Below are 19,753 nucleotides of genomic sequence, written 5' to 3'. Positions count from 1 at the left end.
AAGACATGTGAATGATATGAATCTACCAGTCCATTTTAATGTTATCCTTCACGCATTGAGCTAATGAAAGCACAACATCATCACTACTTCAGTCCCAAAATTTCCAGTCAAATTATTGTTCTTGATGGACCCAATATTATCTATCACCACAATAATAATAATAATAATAATAATAATAATAATAATAATAATAATAATAATAATAATAATTGCGACAATAAGATTCTTGCTAATATCTTTTCGGTTAAACTTGTCGCATAGGGTCTTTATTGTCCAATTTACTTCGTTTGTGTGATTTGTGTACACGATTTTTTGTTTTTGATTTAGGTATTTTACCACAAAATAAGAATAAGAAAAACATAAGAAATAATAGAGTTTACTCAATACACACCATCTAGTAATAGCTGCGAGTTTCCCTTATAATCCAAAAAAAAATCATCATTATTACCTACCAAAATAAAAAGTCAAAATATTTCTCCACCATATAATCTTATATTTTCGTAATTTTGCATTACATTTCAAAAGTTAAATCATATTACTAGGAGTAATTTTACATTTCATGAATTAAAAGCTTTATAAAAGTCATTTTACATGCTCAATTAATTCTATTAAATACTTCTTATTTTTTGAAATCTATTAAATACTTCTTATAAACCACGTACAGCTAACAACTTACCATTAATCGATATATAACTGTCAAATTAAATCATGCTTATATTATAAATAAATGATATGATTTATTTCATTACATAAGCACGTGAATGTACCAAATGACCAATCAATAAGATCTGATATGAATAATTCTCATAATCAATAAACATTCCTAATATTTTTCAAAAATGAAAAAAAAAAAAACACACACACACACACTGAAGAAAAGTATATGTTTGGGAGAAAAGAAAAGTATATGTACCTACTCCAGCTTTCCACATGCACTCCCAGTGACTGAACACCAGAAGGGGAAACAAAACTATACACTTTGTATGGAAATGTTCACTGAGAATCAGGAATCATGAAATTCAGATTCCAGGAATCTTGGTTTCGGCCTTATATGATTTAATTTGACTTCGTGTTCATACGAATTCTTTAATACCCATGAGTGTATATATTTAGTGACTCACAAAAATTGGCCTGCAGTGCAGTAGTTTTATTCAAGTGGATAATAGATTTGTGATGGAGCAATCGAAAGCCATGGAGGAAGATGATGTTTATACCAAGGATGGGACATTGGATTATCGTAACAGACCAGCAAACAAGAAGAAAACAGGCACCTGGAAGGCCTGCCCTTTTATTCTGGGTGAGTTCCAATTCTATCATGTTTTCTTCATTTTCTTGTGTGATCTTTGTTGATATGGTGATTCTGGCCTGGGCAGGGAATGAATGCTCGGAGAGATTGGCCTACTATGGGATGAGTTCAAATCTCATGATTTACTTCCAAACCCGTCTCAATCAATCCACCACCCGTGCTTCCAAAAACCTGTCGAATTGGGCAGGGACCTGCTATATCATGCCGCTGGTGGGAGCTTTTCTTGCTGATGCATATCTGGGAAGATACTGGACCATCGCCAGCTTCTCTATCATCTATGTTATGGTAAGCCCAGTGACAACAATTGAAGATATTATTTATGCTCAACACGTCCCCTCATGTGTGCTGGGTTGTCTGATGCCAATAAAAGCCTAAGTTGTTAGTTCGATTGCACATTATATTATTTATGCTCAACAACAACAGAAATTTCATTCACTATTTGAAGGTGTGCACTGGATAAATCCAGTCTTATGACCTTAGTTGACAGAGAATTATAAGGGTAAATCAACTAAGTTACTCATAGCTGACTGGATCAAACCAAAAAAGTTAATAGGCTGTTTCTGTTGTGGGATCAAACCAAAAGAGTTAATAGGCTGTTTCTGTTGTGGGATTACCTCAACAGTCTGACCAATTTAATTGGAGTTGTCTTGTAAGCCCTTTATTTGTTTTAATATGTGTTTGGTTTATGAAACAAAACTGATTATTAGAGTGTGTGAATTGATATAAAGGGGATGACATTGATGACACTATCAGCAACAGTTCCTGGAATTAGCCCAACCTGTATAGCACACGATAAGTGCACCGCGACAGGGACACAAACCGCGGTCTGCTTCGTAGCCCTGTACTTGGTGGCGCTAGGAACCGGGGGGATCAAGCCCTGCGTCTCATCCTACGGCGCAGACCAGTTTGATGACAGCGATGAAAGTGAAAGAAAGCACAAAAGTTCTTTCTTCAACTGGTTCTATTTCTCAATCAATGTTGGGGCGCTCGTGGCGGGGTCTCTGATAGTGTGGATTCAAGAAAACGTGAGTTGGGGGTGGGGATTTGGCGTTCCTGCTGTGGCTATGGCCATTGCTGTCACGTTTTTCTTCTCGGGGACTCGTTTGTATCGGTACCAGAAGCCCGGAGGCAGCCCTTTCACGCGGTTGTTTCAGGTTGTTGTGGCTTCTTTAAGGAAACGTAAGGTTAAAGTGCCGGCCGACAAATCTCTTTTGCACGAGACCGCAGGCCGTGAATCAAACATCCAAGGGAGTCGTAAGCTTAGCCACACAAATGAGCTAAGGTATGTGTCTTGCATTATCTAATCACCTTTTAGTTAATAGAAAACCTGAGTTAATGTGCAGAGTACAGTGCTTTTATGATATTTTGTTTTAAACTTTCAAATTGATCATCTATGGTCCTTTGACTTTTAAATTGTTTCAATTAAATTTTGAAAGTTGAAGAAACATGATTGACTTGGACCATGAATGGTAACGATTTGAAAGTCGAATACCACAAGTGATCAATTTAAAAGTTTATGGCTAAAAATATTAACAGATTAGGATTTTGTGACCTATTCACAAATTTCCTTCTACAGTTGTTATGTGTTTTCACTTAGAAACATAATTTATATTCTAGAAGTTTACAATTTCAATACTAAAAATACATAGTTTAGGACCAGAAGGTGGACCTAATCCATTATATAACACCTCCAAAAACACTACATTTAGAGGACTCAATGATATTAACTCAAAATAGAATCATACCTAATGGGGTGGTGACTCACTTACCCTCTATTATTCTATTGGGTCGAGTGTAGGCCAAGAGAATTTCGGTTTTCTAGGTAAGAAAACACTGCACAATCATTATATTCCAATCTTTGAACACATGAATTCAGATTCTTTGACAAGGCAGCAGTGGTGGTAGAATCATCAGATGATCACAAGAAGAGCTCAGTTAGTCCATGGAGACTATGCACTGTGACACAAGTTGAGGAACTCAAGTCTATTATCCGGCTGCTTCCAATATGGGCAACAGGCATAATCTTCAGCACAGTGTACGGCCAAATGGGCACACAGTTCGTGTCACAAGCCGAAGGAATGAACACCTACGTAGGAACCTTCAAAATCCCCGAAGCATCACTCAGTGTTTTCGACACAATCAGTGTCATTCTCTGGGTCCCAATCTACGACAAGATCATAGTCCCCACGGCCAGAAAATTCACGGGTCACAAGACAGGCCTCACTCATCTCCAGAGAATAGGACTCGGCTTGTTCATATCCATCTCCGCCATGGTTTCCGCAGCCGTTTTAGAGATGGTGCGGCTTTCAATGGCGAAAAGGCACAACCTTTATGACATCAAAGAAGTGCCCATCTCGGTTTTCTGGCAAATTCCCCAGTATTTCATAATTGGGTGTGCTGAAGTGTTCACATTTATTGGACAATTGGAATTGTTCTATGATCAAGCCCCGGATTCCATGAGGAGTTTGTGCACTGCCCTTTCCCTTACCACCGCCGCCATTGGGAACTATTTGAGCTCTTTCCTCGTCACCATTGTTACGGACATCAGTACGAGGAATGGGAAGCCTGGTTGGCTAGCCAGCAACCTTAACCGCGGCCACCTGGACTACTTCTTCTGGCTTTTGGCGGCGCTCAGCGTGATAAACCTCGGAGTTTTCGTTGTGGTGGCGAAAATGTATACATACAAGAAGGCCATCAATAAGGACTCCGACCTTGTTGATGCTGAGAATGGCAACTCGGATCGTAACTTGTAATGATAACTATAATGTTTTCTAGACATGCAATAAGCTTACATACATTTGAATCTTAATTACCATCTTCCTCCTTTTTTTTTCTTTCTTTCTTTTTTGGGTAAATTCACGAGGTGTTCCGGGTGTGGATCCACCGGGAAGAATCTTCACTTGCTCCGTATGTGGACCATAATCAAATATACATTTTTAATGTACTAAATGTACATTATTTTTGTACTGAATGTACATTATTTTTATACTATAAAAATAATGTACATTCAGTATACAAATAATGTACATCCCCTAAATATAATGTACATTATTTTTATATTGAATGCGCATTATTAATAGTATGGTCCACACAATAATGATTGCCGTATAATGGTCCGGGTCCACCCCACTAATCTTTAAACCTAGGTTCTCGAGCTACCCCATTGAGTTATCTTCCTTCCTATTAAATGTACTAAAAATAATCCTTTTTTGTTTTAACATGGTAACCCTAACTGAGTTGGTTAGACAATCATCTTAAAATTACAAATTTTTAAAGTTTACCTAAGTTGGTCTACCTCCTTTTATGAAACATTTATTTTATTAAAATTGATGCAACAATCAAAATTGATCCATTATAAATAAAATAATATAGTAGTTGTAATCAGAATTAATTTAATAAAAAAAGATTATATTAAGTTAAATTATTTTTAAAACACAATATATTTTCCAAATAAGACATGTGAATGATACAATTGTAACCGTCCATTTTATTGTTATTGTTAATGGATGCTCATACCGTGAACCAAGTGTATGATAGATCTTTAATATAAGTTTATTTTTGTTATTTGGTATATTGTAAACTCAGTTAATAGATGCTCATACTGTTAACCAATAGTATGATAGATCTTTAATACAAGTTATTATTTTGTATATTGTAAACTCAGTTAATAAATGCTCATACGGTTAACCAATAGTATGATAGATCTTTAATACAAGTTTATTTTTGTATACTGTAAATCCAGTTTTAGTGTTTTATCGTTCATTTTAATTGTCAATGCATTAAAGACGTTGTTTTTAAAATTTACAAAATAATGTAATTTTGAATCTAAATTCACTTTATGAAACCTTATCAGGTAGACCTTGATACACAATAGAGCAAAACATCAATACAATTCCTAGTTTTGTAGTCATCAAATTATTATTGTTGATGGACCCATTATATTGTCTCTGTCGGAACACAAAAGCAATTGCAACCACTTTTGTCCTCATTGTAACATACCAAAATGCCAATTTCAAAATACTTCTCCACTTGGTATTTAACCCCAATTTTCTTATAAATCATTTTAACTTTTAGTACACTTGATAGGAACGTGATGTGAACTTGATTACTCCAATCTTCTCCCTAAAATGATTTATAAGGTTGGGTGAAATCAAATATGGAGGTTTAACTTGAGCGGGGAAAGAGCCAACAAGTCAGATTTGTCATGACCAACTTATGGCCGAACTCATCCCAAGTTTAAGAAAACGCTCAATTTTATTTGACATGCAAGGAATGGCTTTAAATATCAAAGCAGATGGGATAACTATTAAGAATGGGATAAACTAATCCTAAACAACAAACTAAGATAAACATTAATAATAATATATAATTCTAACAAACTAAATATAAAATAATTTTAAGATAATCATCGTAATTAATTAATAAAATTAATTCTAAAATGTTCTAACGGTTCATGTGGCCACAACAAAACGGGGCTACAGCAAGATTAAACTAGATTTTGAACTTTAAAAAAGGGGAAAATTTTATAATCTTAAACAAAACAAAACAACCCCGAAATGTATAACTAAGTGGATGAAGCAAGATTCTTGTACTAGAAGGCAATGAGTGCAAATTCGATAAAACATTAAGTCATATCAAATAAAGTTGAAACCAGTATTTAACATTTCTCCACTTGAATAGCTAAATACTAAAAGCTAAACCAATTCATATATAAGAGTTCTTACAACAATAAACAGAAGTGCATGCAGATGAATATAACTACTGATAACCCTGCTTACTAGTTAGAAGCTAAGCTGCCATTCTCAGCTTCTTCCACTAGGTCAGAGACCTTATTGATGGCCTTCTTGTATGTATACATATTAGCCACCACAAGGAAAACTCCCAAGTTCATCACACTAAGCCCAGCCAAAAGCCAGAAGAAATAGTCCAGGTGACCATAGTTAAGGTTGTTGGCCAGCCATCCAGGCTTGCCATTCCTGGTAGTGATGTTTGTAACAATGGTGACAAGGAAAGAGCTCAAATAGTTCCCAATGGCATTGGTGGTAAGCGAGAGGGCAGAGCACAAGCTTCTCATGGAATCGGGGGCTTGATCGTAGAAGAACTCCAATTGCCCGATGAATGTGAACACTTCTGCACATCCTATAATGAAATACTGAGGGACTTGCCAGAAAACCGAGATGGGCACTTCTGTGACGTCGTAAAGGTTGTGCCTTTTCACCATTGCGAGGCGAACCATCTCTAATGCGGCTGCAGAAACCATGGCTAGGATCGATATGAAGAGGCCGACCCCCATTCTCTGGAGATGAGTCAAGCCATTCTTGTGGCCTGTGAACTTTCTGGCCATTGGGACTATAAGCCTGTCGTAGATTGGCACCCAAACTATGACACTGAGGGTGTCGAAAACACTGAGTGATGCCTCGGGGATTTGGAAGCCTCCTACCCAGGTGTTCATCCCTTCGGCCTGTGACACAAACTGTGTGCTCATTTGGCCATACACTGTGCTGAAGATTATGCCCGTTGCCCAGATTGGAAGCAGGCGAATAATCGACTTGAGTTCCTCAACTTGTGTCACGGTGCAGAGTCTCCATGGACTAACCGAGCCCTTCTTGTGATCCTCTGATTCCACCACAGCTGCCTTGTCAAAGAATCTGAAACAATATGTTCAAAAATTGGAATATAACACTGCACGATTCTATGAATCGATACTGCATTGTAACAAGTCAATAGTACTAAAAAAACAGTGCAATATTCTGTTTTCTGTTAAGTAAAAAGTGATTACATACCTCAGCTCATTCGTGTGGCTAAGCTTACGACTCCCTTGGATGTTTGATTCGAGGCCATCGGTCTCGTGCAAAAGAGATTTGTCAATTGGCACTTTAACCTTACGTTTCCTCAAAGAAGCCACAATAACCTGAAACAGCCGCGTGAAAGGGCTGCCCCCGGGCTTCTGGTAGCGATACAAACGAGTCCCCGAGAAGAAAAACGTGACAGCCATGGCCATAGCCACAGCAGGAACACCGAATCCCCACCCCCAGCTCACGTCCTGTTGAATCCACACTATGAGAGAGGACGCCACGAGCGCCCCAATATTGATTGAGAAATAGAACCAGTTGAAGAAAGAACTCTTGTGCTTTCTTTCCTTTTCATCAGTGTCATCAAACTGGTCTGCCCCGTAGGATGAGACGCAGGGCTTGATCCCCCCGGTTCCTAGCGCCACCAAGTACAGGGCCACGAAGCACATCGTGGTGTCTGTCCCTGTCACGGTGCACTTATCATGTGCAGTACAGGTTGGGCTAATTCCAGGCACTGTTGCTGATAGTGTCATCAATGTCATCCCCTTTATATCAATTCACACACTCTAATCAGTTTTATTTCATAAACCAACCACAAATTCAAGGGAAAACAAGTAAATGGCTAAGGCAACCCAGCCAAGCAGACTGTTGACTTGGTAACCACAAGGTTATAAAGGGTTACCAGGTGGGATTTAAGCAGAGTGGAGTGTGATTGTGGGTAAAGAAAAACAAGTAAAGGGCTTACAATAACATAGATGATAGAGAAGCTAGCAATGGTCCAGTATCTCCCCAGATATGCATCAGCAAGAAACGCTCCGATCAGCGGCATGATATAGCAAGTCCCCGACCAATTCGACAGGTTTTTCGAAGCACGAGTGGTGGATTGATTGAGACGGGTTTGGAAGTAAATCATGAGATTTGAACTCATCCCATAGTAGGCCAATCTCTCCGAGCATTCATTCCCTGCCCGGAATCACCATATCAACAAAGATCACAGAAGAAAATGAAGAAAACATGATAGAATTGGAACTCACCCAGAATAAAAGGGCAGGCCTTCCAGGTTCCTGTTTTCTTCTTGTTTGCCGGTCTGTTACGATAATCCAAAGTCCCGTCCTTGGTATAAACATCATCTTCCTCCATAGCTTCTTCCGATCTGCTACAATTGCTCCCAGAATTTCTCGATCAATCTCTCTATTCAACAAAATAAAAAGACTCCACTCCAGGCCAAATTTAGTTTCTTCTCAAGTATATACGTCGTTGTTATCATCAACGTACGTTAAATACTACACTGGGTATTAAAGAATTCGTGTGAAAGCGTCAAATATCCAATATAATAATAAACCTGAAAATTCTTTTTCACCCGGACGTCAGGCTGTCAACGCTCAACAGGATTCATGGAATCTGCGCCCCCACAAGAAAAACTGCATTTCCGAATTCCATGGTTTCTGATTTTCAGAGAATAATATTTTCTTTACAAAGTGGATAATGTTGCTGCTCCCACTTCTGCTGATTTGGCTGCTCAGTACTAGGTTTAGTCACGCTGGGGGAGCGGGAGCCGGTACAGATATTTTTCCAAGAATTAGTATTTGTTACAAAATTCTAGCCAACATATATAGTGATATATATGAACTAAATCTATAAATAAATGAAAAAAATATATATTATACCATTACTGCCCCTGTCCTGAAAATTGATAGAAGAGGTAAATTGCAATAATAATACCGTGTTTGGGTATATTATAAATTTATAAAGATAATATAATATTTCATAGACGCTTTTTTTTTTTTTGTGTAGCCCAAGATTGACCTGGCCTGGAGATTTAAGGCTGCTTCATACCCAAAGCTAAGGATCGAACCCAATGAGTCCCTTCCACTCAACTACACCCTCCGGGTTAATATTTCGTAGACACTCGTAAGATGTGTACTGGGTATACGCGGAAACTATATTATTATTATTATTATTATTATTATTATTATTATTGGGTAGTTATGGAATATAATGCATTAATTATAGCAATGAATATTGCGTGTGTCTCTTATGTAATAGTTTCTGAAATTTGACTTATTTACTAAATTTGGCTTGTTATGAGTTGGCAATTATTAATGGCTTCATTTTTATGATTATTATTTTTTTTACCAACTTTAGCCTTTAATATTTTATGGAAATTTTCATAATATATACGTTTGGACAATCTATATGGCTATGCGTGTTGGCAAAATATGATGCTTTTAATCGTACGTGTGTATTTCATATTTTATTTGTTTCATTTTATACGGGTCAAATCATTGTTAATTACTCATAGTATTTATCGGCATTATGTTTTAAAAAAATTAATAAAACTCGAATGAAATTGATGGTTGTTATTATAGTGGTATGAGTGTATTTAAGATATTAGAGATAAATGTTACACTTTCTAATTTTAAATTAATCAATACTTAATCAACTTTGTTGGCTGTCGTGCACTTTCGTCCCTGAAGAGAGGTCGAGAGTTCTAATCTGCTCTTGTATGAAAAAATCAATTTGGGCAGCACTTTACCCCTTAATTGGGATTAGTATGGTATAGGCTCCTCGTGGTTTGACCCAAAAAAAAAAAAATAAAAAAAAATCAATACTTAATGGCAATGCATGAGATATAGAAATATGTCTCTGTACATAATAGTTGCATACGTAGGAGGTGTAGAAATATGTCTAGATACATACATACTACATGTCATAATTTGTTCCTACGTTTAAATAGGACATATATGTCTTTAAATTATGTCACGGTCAACTTTCCTTATTCACACCGCAGTGCATGAGATGTTTGTCCCGCCACCTAATTTGTTGGTTGTTACCTGTTGAGTAGAAGTGTCATTTTAAATATATTTGATGAATATATTAGGAAATGGATCGGAGTAATAAATTTAGAAGAGCAGAGCAAGAAATATTCGAGCGAACTCAGACCCGGGGTCAAGTCCCGTGCTTGGCCCAGATCGCCTAGGCCATGGTCGGACCCCTTGGGCCTGGGCCATGGCCATGGTAGTCACCTTGGGCCTCGGCCCAATCCTTGGCTGAGCCCAGGTCGGCACCTTGGTGGCCTCGGCCAAGGCTTGGCCGAGCTCAGGTCGACCTTGGTGGCCTCAACCAAGGCTTGACCGAACCCAGGTCGGCCTCATTGAGGGGCCTCGACTGAGGTGTGGCGCCGAGCCCAGGTCGACCTCAGTTGGAGGCCTCGACAGAGGCATGGCAGAGCCTAGGTCGACGAAGGGCCTGTCAGAGGCGAGCTCAAGCAGGGGAGAGCTCGGCAGGTGCACGGTTAGAGGCGAGCTCAACCGAGGGGGTTCGGTTGGAAGCGGTCCAAGTTTGTTACAACCAACTTTCCCTTTTTAGGGGGACGGTTAGGGAGTTTAGTAGGTATAAATACCATTGTTATCGTCTCATAAGACACTCATATCCATTTCTTGTCCTAATCTACTCTTGTAATAACATTACATCGACTTTGTAATAGCTTGACAACTACGATTTAATACAATATTTGGTCTTCGTGATCTTACAACACTTATTTGTCTATTTTTTCTATCCATTTACTATTATCCTTTATTTATCGGGTTTATTGATTCAGTCTACCCGGGTTAATTAAATCCATTAATATTCATAAATTAAAGAGATTAATTAGATTAGTTGGCAATAATTGCGGACGGATAACGTTTGGTATAATTTTGTATCTAATTTTTTTGGGTACATAATCATGCTCTTTGTCTTTCTTTGATATGTCATACGAGACCATAACACAAGTCTCATGATATTTGTTTAGTATTAAAAATTAACTTAAAACTTGTTTTCAACGATAAGGTGAGGGTTCGATTTTTATATTGAAAATTGGGAATTTTTTAGTGCACATAAATTTACTGTTTAGGATTATGTCTTGAAACTAAATTGACTTGAATTAACTATTTATAGGAATTGGGTCATGAAATTCAAAATATAATGTGGTAAAGTCGGAAAATCTCGATATTAAAAGAAAAATAGACAGTAACACAATTTACACAGGGCACCGTGCGATGAGACAAAATTAAGGTTGTGAGAAAGGGGAAGATTACATCCACCAAAAAAAAAAGTGACAACGTAACGTGATGTAACCGGTAAGAACGTGATGTTATCAGTTGCCACTTTATTTGGAAGATTGGATTAAACTGTATCCATTAACTGATACTCTTCCAATTTGTAACACAGTCCGCAATTCAAGTTTCCTGTAGCTTAGCTAGGAAAGTTGTTTTTATGTCTGACTGTAAGATATGGCTTGCCATTTCTTTGTGCTTTGTTGTAATCATTCGAATTTATTATTAATATATATCATCTATTCTCAAAAAAAAGAATTTTTTAAATTTTTTTTTGAAAGTTTTTTTTTTTTCAAATAATATAAATGACTTAAAAGGTTCTTTTTATAATAAAATAGGGCAATATGTCATAATTCTAATGATTAGGTTCCAATCTTAGCAGATTAATAATAATATGCTGAATTAACCTAACAACTTGGAACAGATTGCTAATACAATTCTAACGTAAGATGATTTCCTAGTCAAACTCGCCAAACAATACCCTCAAGGAGTACACATTCTCTCGACCCCTCCAGATGGAACAGACAGATTGTTAGAAGATGATGCTACAGGAGTCTCACAATGGCGTTTTAGCATTAGATCTTCCTGAACTTTATTCGGTTGTACTGGGTGTCCCCCTTCCACTAAGAAGGAAAAACAACAAAGTAAAAAATTTATTGATTTAACAATTGATTTTTTTTCATAAAAAAACAATTGATTTTTTTAAAATATAAATAGAAGGATAGCCATCAATATATTTAGCATATCGTAATCCTTTGTTAAGACCGAAACTCAATTGCATAAAATCGAAAATTCAAACTCTTGATTAAATTTTTTTGTGGATAATCCGTTCTATTTTTAACACACAAAAAAAGAAGGTAAAATTACATATTTGACCTTTTTTGTCAAGTAAGAATTTAGAAGTCCCCTTTGCAAAAAGTCAATAGTTATACCATGGACCCAGGTCCACCTTGCAAGGTGGACCCGTCACAATTTACATACTGAATGTTTACAATTCAAATTGAATTGTGAACATTCAGTATGTAAATTGTGAAAATTTAATTATGCACATTTAATATATAAATTGTGAACATTCAGCATGTAAATTTTGTGTTTTGGACATGAGTCCACATAATAATTTGCCGTAAAAAGTTGCACTAGCTCTTTGGACTTTCAAAATTAGATAGATATGGGCCGTTTGATTCTTGTCTAAGCTGATTATGAGCTGGGCCTAAAATAATCTACTGGTCCAAACACTGAGGCCCAAACTATTTTTTTAATTCTGTATTTTATTTTGTAATAATTAATTTAGTGGGTAATTGTTAAGGAAAAAAATAAATAATTGCACGGAAATCGGAGTGTTAGAGTGCGTGCGTGGCGTGGATATGAAATGAGGAGAGTCACATGACATGATGCAAAAAGATGACGAACCCAACAACTTAAATGGAATCTTTCCTTTAATGGAAACAAGTTTGGTTGTGGGGCCCAGCTGATGTTAAAAGTTGCCCAACCCATACTTACGTTACCCTTTTCATACTTTTCCCTAATAATTTATTCTTATGACAAATTATTAATTATTCTTCCGTTACTAATATGCAAATTCATATTCATCTGGTTTAAATGTTTTGTTATAGACTGGGAGGTGTGTGCATAAATATAATATAAACATAAATGTGCAGTCCAACTATCAGCTTAGACTTTTAGTTGGATGGAGTACATGATTCAATTTGGTATTAAAGCCATACAAAAGGCCATGGGTTCGAATCTCTGCGCCACACTTTTGCAATTGTTTTATTAAGCGAGATAATAATATTGATGTATTATGTTAATAAAATATTTTGTTTAGTTAGCTTGCAATTGTTTTTAATATGAAGTATGTAACACTTGATAATATTAATTATATGAGACTATTATATTAATTTTAGGTGTGTCAGATTATGAACAAAATGTAACAATTTGTATTGTAAACCTTAGTACACAACTATTGTTACAGTTCAATGGTCTAAGCTATCTAAATAGGTCAAAAAGTACTAAGAATACAATTTTGCCACCTCTTTTATGTATGGCTAACTGTTTTTTTATGGTTGTTAAGTAAGGGGCACATGTCGTAACCCTCCGTTGGTTGTGTCACATGTTGACGCTAAAGGGATTAAGGCAACGTGATGGCTGAGATGATGAGTCACGTGTAGCTTGTTGGTCTGGGCATGGTCTACTTCTTGACCTGACAGGTCAAGGAGCACACAATTAGAGTTGTAAATGGTCGACGATTATCATATACATCGTGTGTATCTCCATCACTACTTTTAGAATATGTAGTATATGCTTATGTATTATGATTGATAGTTGATAGTATAAATAAATAAATAAATAACAACAAAATATGATATGATATTCCTTATAAAATTAATTATTACTATGTTCTCTTTTAAATGCATGTTGTTATTTTTTTTTGAGATTTACTATAATTGAAACAAAAAACATTTAGTTTAATTTAATTACGAGTATGTGGTCACCATCATTCCCACCAATGAGTACTGCACTCTACCCCTTTTCTTGCTGCAAGAGCCAATCATAGAATTTCTAAAAGGAATCAGAATACGGAGTATTAAGTGTCCTTTTGTAGTTTTGTTCTTCCCAACAATATTATTTTTACCAAAAAAAAAAAAAGAGAGAGAATATAATAAAAGCTCTTTCCTAATTAATAACAACAACAACAACAATAACAACAACAACAACAACAATAATAATAATAATAATAATAATAATACACTTTCTCTCTATAAAAAATTTGTGTTGGTGATGGTGTATCAAAAATAATAATCAAATGAGGTAGCAAGTCCACACATAATACACAAACACACACATACACACACACACATATTAAATGTATGCAGATTTGTATTCAATAATATGATTTATTTATGATGGGGTTAGCTAATAAAAAGTGACCAATGAATATTTGGTAGAGAGAAGCAGCTATGCTAGAGAGTTCAACTTTGTTCATAAAATTCTAAGTGCGACTTTCATCTTCTACTTCTTAGTGTATGAGTTAGTTTTAGTTAATAACCAATTGATAATCAATTATGTTATCGATCTCTAATAACTAATTAAAAACATAGATGCCAAGGACCTTGTAGTCCAGTGGCATCAAACCCTTCCCTTTATATGGGAGGTGGTGGGTTTGAGCCTCAGTGGGGGCAACTCTTGTGCTTCAATAGGTTGAGAAAGTAGTTATGAATAGATACTGCATTCTAATAGAGTTAGTAATATTAAAAAAAAAATTAAAAACGTAGATGTATTGCTCTCAGTTGATTATTTTAATTACCAAAAATTGAATACATGTTGGTAGGTCTGTTTTGGAATTTGGGCTATATAAATTCTTGAAATGTGGGCTATATAAATTTACAAATTATAATTGGTTATCGGTAAATCGGTAATTGCATGTAACTAAGAAATACCCAAAACACCCATTAATTAGACTTGTTTTAAGGAACATATAACTAATTAAAAACTAAAACTTTTATTCATTTAATTATTGATTATTTGATTATTCAAAAATTTTGTTCGCACGTACTATATAGTATATATATGAATAATACTATAATCACGCGATCAAATTTTCTTAGTGTAATTTACCTCTCCTGTGTGATTTATAAATTACAATATAAGAGGAGGGTATACTTCCTGCACAACATAGAATAATAGTTGCAAATTTCTCTTTCCGCTCCAATAATATAATCATGCAAAATGTATATAATTTATATAAAATATTTCAAATTGAAAATAATTTTTCTTGAATGTATCAACAAAAAAGAGCACAAACTTTACACGGATTATATTAGACCCCATTTTTATTATAATAATAATAATAATAATAATAATAATAATAATAATTTAATTATTTGGGGTGAAGTGAACTAGTGAAGGGACCAGCCACTGGGTACATCGCATCTCGAGAAAGAGCCAATTGTAGGTCAGGTTATAAATCATTAAATGCTATATTTATATTTAATAATTAATACAATGATTATTCGTCCTTTTTAATTACTTTATATATATATATATATATATATATATAATGCATAGTTTTTATTATTTCTTTTTAAATTTAAAGTATTCTAGTTACTGTATATAGAAAGAAAAAAATGTTCAAAAGGAATGATTGAGTGAGTAAAGTATGATTCTCGTCGTGATGATAAAGTCACAAATTCGATTTGATTTATTTATATATGTAATTTGTGAATTATTACATAAAAACCTAATTTATTTCGTTCAGTAAATACTATTGGATCGTAGTTATGGTTCCTTTCACGTACGATTAAAAAAAAACATCAAAGTTGTATAGCACTATAGGTTATAGCTTTCCACCATTATTGGAGCTCTTAACCAAACCAAAAGGACATTCCCTAACAAGCTAGGGCAGAGCTGACTATCCCACTACTGCTTGCTTCCTAAAGCCTGAATCACACAAAACCAATCATTCATCATCTTTATTATTATTATAAGATTATTCTTTTATTGTTAAAAAAAGAGATTATTCTTTATTAATCTATATTATTCCACATATTTAAATCAAAGAAAAGTGTATATATATATATATATATATATATATATATATATATATTGTATCTAGTGATGCGTCTAGCTACGAGTACAATTCAAACAGTTTTGGGCATTGTCATGTGTTTGATACAAACTCAGAATGGAACTTCTTGCATTCACTTTTAGTTGCGTCAGGTGTTGATCAACATCATTTATATATATATATATATATATATATATATATATATATATATATATATAGCTGCCTTTAAATTTAAATCTAATTGAATTTTCCTGCCTGCTATCCCATTCATAATATTCAAACTCAAGATTTTACTGAAGGAGAAACTAAACTCATATTATTTGAATCATAGGTTGTTGTTAGTGAATGTATATATAAATAAAAACTTAATCATGCAATATATAAAATATATAGCCTATATGCATATATATATATATATATATATATATATATGTTCAACTCATTTCTCTGCATATGGTTTGGGTAATGTTCAAGGTACTAGAAACATAAACTCATACAATATATGCTTACTAATGAAGTCAGCTATTTTACATTGCTTAGTAAAGTACTCTTAAATTTTATAATTTATTTAATCAATGATATGTATTGATCATCTTTATACGTGGAGGTTATAATGATAGACTTATTTTGGTTAATTTTTAAATATAATTTATTGTAAGCGCTTTAAGCATTCCAAAAATGGTTATTATAATTAGAAACCTATCAAAATCAAATGTGTTGCTTTTTAAGTACAAATGCTATAAACAATGCATCTTTTCATAAAAGCACCAAAATGACAAGAAAAGGAAAAAGACCAACATTTACACACGCATATAATTGTGGATGCACGTGCATCGCAATCAACTAACAATAATAAATCTTTTTTTATTTTTTCATAGTGAAACTATAATATATACCCACACACATATTTATAATTTCATTATTTTATTTAATTTTAGTTTACTCTTAATTTAATTTGTTCATTTAACTAGATATTAAGAATATAAGTTTTAGATAATGACGTGATTTCAACTTATGAAAGGTTATACTTGTTGAGTCTCAAACATAGCTTAAAATTAATGTCATAGTAAGTTAGTGAATCAATATCAACAATTAAGTATAAAGTAAAATAAAAATTATTTTTAATGGAATTAGAAATTTGTACAAAAGGGTTGAGCATTTATGTCACAAAAATATAGGAGGTGTGTTAAGGGTGTATTTGAGCAAGCAATTGAAACAGTTCACAACTCCAACCTCTCTTTCTAGAGAGTTGTGCGGATGAACTGTGCGTTAGAGATTTTGTGTGGTCTATTGCTTTACCCACAAAAAAGCTTAACTTGCAGAAATAATGTGTAATGTTTCCCATATGTTAAGGTTACAAATTATTGGCCCTGTTTGGTAGAGGGTGGTTAGCTGATTGGGTTAAAAGGTATAATTAATTGATAATATTAACTGATTGTAGAAAAGTGTTTGGTAAATTAGTTGTTAGCTGATAGCTGTTTGGTATAATTTCTTTTCTCAAAAGGTTAATTGAAAAGGTTCCTTTGAGTAGTCTTTTGAAATTTAGTATTTTGGAGTTACAAAAAGCTTATTAACCAAACATGCATATTGATTTTTTAACCAAATCAAACAACTAATAATGGTCAAATAGACCAAAATTGACTGATAGGCTAATTATTTACCAAACAGGGCCATTATGCAAGTTTAATAAACCAATTATGACCATTGTGTTGTGGTTTGTAACAAACATAACAATTTATGGTATAAAAATGATGATGGCATGTAGTGTTGGTCCCGGATGAGCAAGCTATAAAGTCTAGAAGGGGGGGTTGAATAGACTTTATCAAATTTTCGATTCTAACTCAAAGTGAGCTGAAAAGAATTAAGGAAATAAATTTCCTTGCAGCGGAAGTCTCAAGCTTGCGTAAAATAATGATTGTAGCGTTTTGTAAATTGTGTGCTCGTGTGAATAAGAGTTATGGGGTTAGTTGCACAAGAATAATAATAACAGTAAAGTAAAGTGCAAGAGAGGAATTTGAGTGGTTCGGCCAACGCAGCCTACGTCCACTGTTCTCCTTTCACTCCAAGGAGCAAATCCACTATGTATTATCACCAATACAAAGTCTGGACAGAAGCAACCCGCTTCTTCCCTTCTTGGCAATCCTTGAGATAGAAAACAGCCGCACCGTCTTCCTATCCTTCACTGCCTGACAATCCTTGAGATAGCGAATGGCCGCACCGTCCACCTATCCTTCACTGCCTACTCAAAACTTCCCTTTGAAAGTTGGTGTTGTTGTGTTTGTGCTGGACTAGTAAAAGAATCAAAGTGATTCTTTTATCTTTTAAGCTTAGAATATGCACACTGGAATTTTATGTCTCAAAGCTGAGCTTTTCATCTCTTTTCTTTATGTGCATTCACTGTCTTGTTTTCCCCCTAGGTATTCACTCGTATATTCACTCTTGGTATCCTTGTATTCAACCTTGGTATTCTTTTCTTCTAAGCCTTGGGGTTTTATATTTGGGAAGAAATATTCCCGTTGCTAATTTGACCGTTTGGCAGCAGTCCAAATCTGCCAAACAACCCACATTAATTTTTGTCTCCTTCACGTGCTTAGTGGGGTTGATAAAATATTTCTTTGTTCAAGTTTCCATACTTTACCCGTTGAAGCTCCACCTTAATTTGTATCCCATGTGCTTGCTTGATCTGAAATCCCACTTGAATCTTCCATAAAATATTCCACTCCCATAATTCCCGTATGGTGTCTTGCATGTTGATAAGAAACTTTGTCTTCATGCTTGATTTAATATTCTTTCCACTATCTTGAGCCCATCTTTCTTGAATAAAATATTCATGCCCATTCTCCATCTTTAGCTTTCTCCTGATCACTTTGAATTTTATTTGAACTCTTTCAAATAAAATATTGTCACCCATATTACCTTTTCCCATGTGACATCTTCCAAGTGTATAATTAATTCCTTAGTTGAATCTTGAACTAGCTTGAAGGATTTCTTCATACCTCTCGCAACTTCTTCTTCCAAAAGTCTTCTTGCTAGAATAATACTCATTGAACCAATTTCATCTGAGTATTTTTCGTGATTACTGTAGCAATAGTGTCACTGTAGTCGAGTACTGTAGCAATTTCACTGTAGCATCGAGTTTTCATCTCTTGTGATCTTTCGAACCTCTCGATCGATCTCTCGAACTCTCGATCTCTCGAATTCACTGTAGCAATAGTATTGTAGCATCTCTCGAAAATTTGATGTCTCGCAGCCATTTTGATCCACCTCTCACGAGTCTTTTGGCTTTCCAATCCACCTCTCGTGAGTTATATCCTTCTTCTATGACATTCAAACTCCTTTCCCATCCACCTCTCGTGGATTTTTATGTTCTTCTTTGGCCTCAAAACTCCGTTCAAAAACGTCTCCTGCAGATGGTACTGTAGCACCTCTCGAAGTACTGTAGCATCTCTCGAAGTACTGTAGCAGCGCGAACTTGATGTCTTGCAACCATTTTAATCTACCTCTCACGAGTACTTTGGCTTTCCAATCTACCTCTCGTGGATCATATCCTTATTCTAACACATTTTTGGTATCATCAAAACCTAATTACAAATATTCCCAACATGTAGGCTATACAAGTCCTTGGTCATTTGCTTAGATGACTATATATACACAATCTTAACTTTTTGCATGAATTAAGTAAGAGGCACATCTCTATTATAGTTTAAAAGGAGCTAAGGTCTAGAATGCAACTATAGCTAGACGTTGCTCGATTCTATATATATCACCTCGGCTATAAGATCATATTTTATTATAATTTTTACATTACAATTCATGTATATGATTATGTTATTTCTAATATAAGGTATGACGGAAACGTTAAACTGCTCTAATCGCAACATAACTTTTCTAATCGTTTTTGTTATTTTTCCACTTCAGTCGTACTTATTATTCTTTGAAAGGTAGTTAAACTACGTAAAAAAAAAAAAAAAAAAAAAAAAAAAGAAAAAAAAAA

At 34.8% G+C, this 19,753-nt stretch overlaps 2 protein-coding genes across 4 annotated transcripts; one reads left to right on the top strand and one right to left on the bottom strand.

Annotated features, from left to right (window-relative positions):
• Positions 1-921: 921 nt before the first annotated feature.
• LOC116017354 (protein NRT1/ PTR FAMILY 8.2-like) lies at positions 922-4,138 on the top strand. Its single transcript, XM_031257915.1, has 4 exons — positions 922-1,297; positions 1,374-1,591; positions 2,035-2,588; positions 3,183-4,138. Exons 1-4 carry the CDS (start codon positions 1,174-1,176, stop codon positions 4,057-4,059), a joined length of 1,773 nt encoding a protein of 590 aa, XP_031113775.1. The 5' UTR covers positions 922-1,173; the 3' UTR covers positions 4,060-4,138.
• Positions 4,139-5,898: 1,760 nt separating this feature from the next.
• On the bottom strand, positions 5,899-8,656 carry LOC116017355 (protein NRT1/ PTR FAMILY 8.2-like). 3 transcript variants are annotated; one of them, XM_031257918.1, is made up of 5 exons: positions 8,441-8,656; positions 8,133-8,254; positions 7,844-8,061; positions 7,090-7,643; positions 5,899-6,954 (listed from the first exon to the last, which is right to left on the bottom strand). In XM_031257918.1, exons 2-5 carry the CDS (start codon positions 8,236-8,238, stop codon positions 6,084-6,086), a joined length of 1,749 nt encoding a protein of 582 aa, XP_031113778.1. In that variant the 5' UTR covers positions 8,239-8,254; positions 8,441-8,656; the 3' UTR covers positions 5,899-6,083. The 3 variants fall into 3 exon arrangements, with proteins under 3 accessions (XP_031113778.1, XP_031113779.1, XP_031113776.1); XM_031257919.1 differs by having other exon boundaries at positions 8,133-8,251; XM_031257916.1 differs by lacking the exon at positions 8,441-8,656 and having other exon boundaries at positions 8,133-8,426.
• Positions 8,657-19,753: the final 11,097 nt, after the last annotated feature.

This window comes from Ipomoea triloba, chromosome 4, assembly GCF_003576645.1.
Source record: "Ipomoea triloba cultivar NCNSP0323 chromosome 4, ASM357664v1".
NCBI lineage: Eukaryota > Viridiplantae > Streptophyta > Magnoliopsida > Solanales > Convolvulaceae > Ipomoea > Ipomoea triloba.
Note: the sequence above shows the minus strand (reverse complement) of the source record. Positions and strands in the feature narration are given on the sequence as shown.

What these genes read in the sequence shown, in the direction of transcription:
- LOC116017354 (XM_031257915.1), top strand. Translation starts at nt 1,174, where the DNA reads ATGGAGCAATCGAAAGCCATGGAGGAAGATGATGTTTATACCAAGGAT. An exon ending in GGCCTGCCCTTTTATTCTGG is followed by an intron (nt 1,298 to 1,373) that starts GTGAGTTCCAAT and finishes TGGCCTGGGCAG; the next exon opens with GGAATGAATGCTCGGAGAGA. An exon ending in AGCCACACAAATGAGCTAAG is followed by an intron (nt 2,589 to 3,182) that starts GTATGTGTCTTG and finishes ACATGAATTCAG; the next exon opens with ATTCTTTGACAAGGCAGCAG.
- LOC116017355 (XM_031257918.1), bottom strand. Translation starts at nt 8,238, where the DNA reads ATGGAGGAAGATGATGTTTATACCAAGGACGGGACTTTGGATTATCGT. An exon ending in TCTCTATCATCTATGTTATT is followed by an intron (nt 7,644 to 7,843) that starts GTAAGCCCTTTA and finishes ATTGATATAAAG; the next exon opens with GGGATGACATTGATGACACT. An exon ending in AGCCACACGAATGAGCTGAG is followed by an intron (nt 6,955 to 7,089) that starts GTATGTAATCAC and finishes ATATTGTTTCAG; the next exon opens with ATTCTTTGACAAGGCAGCTG.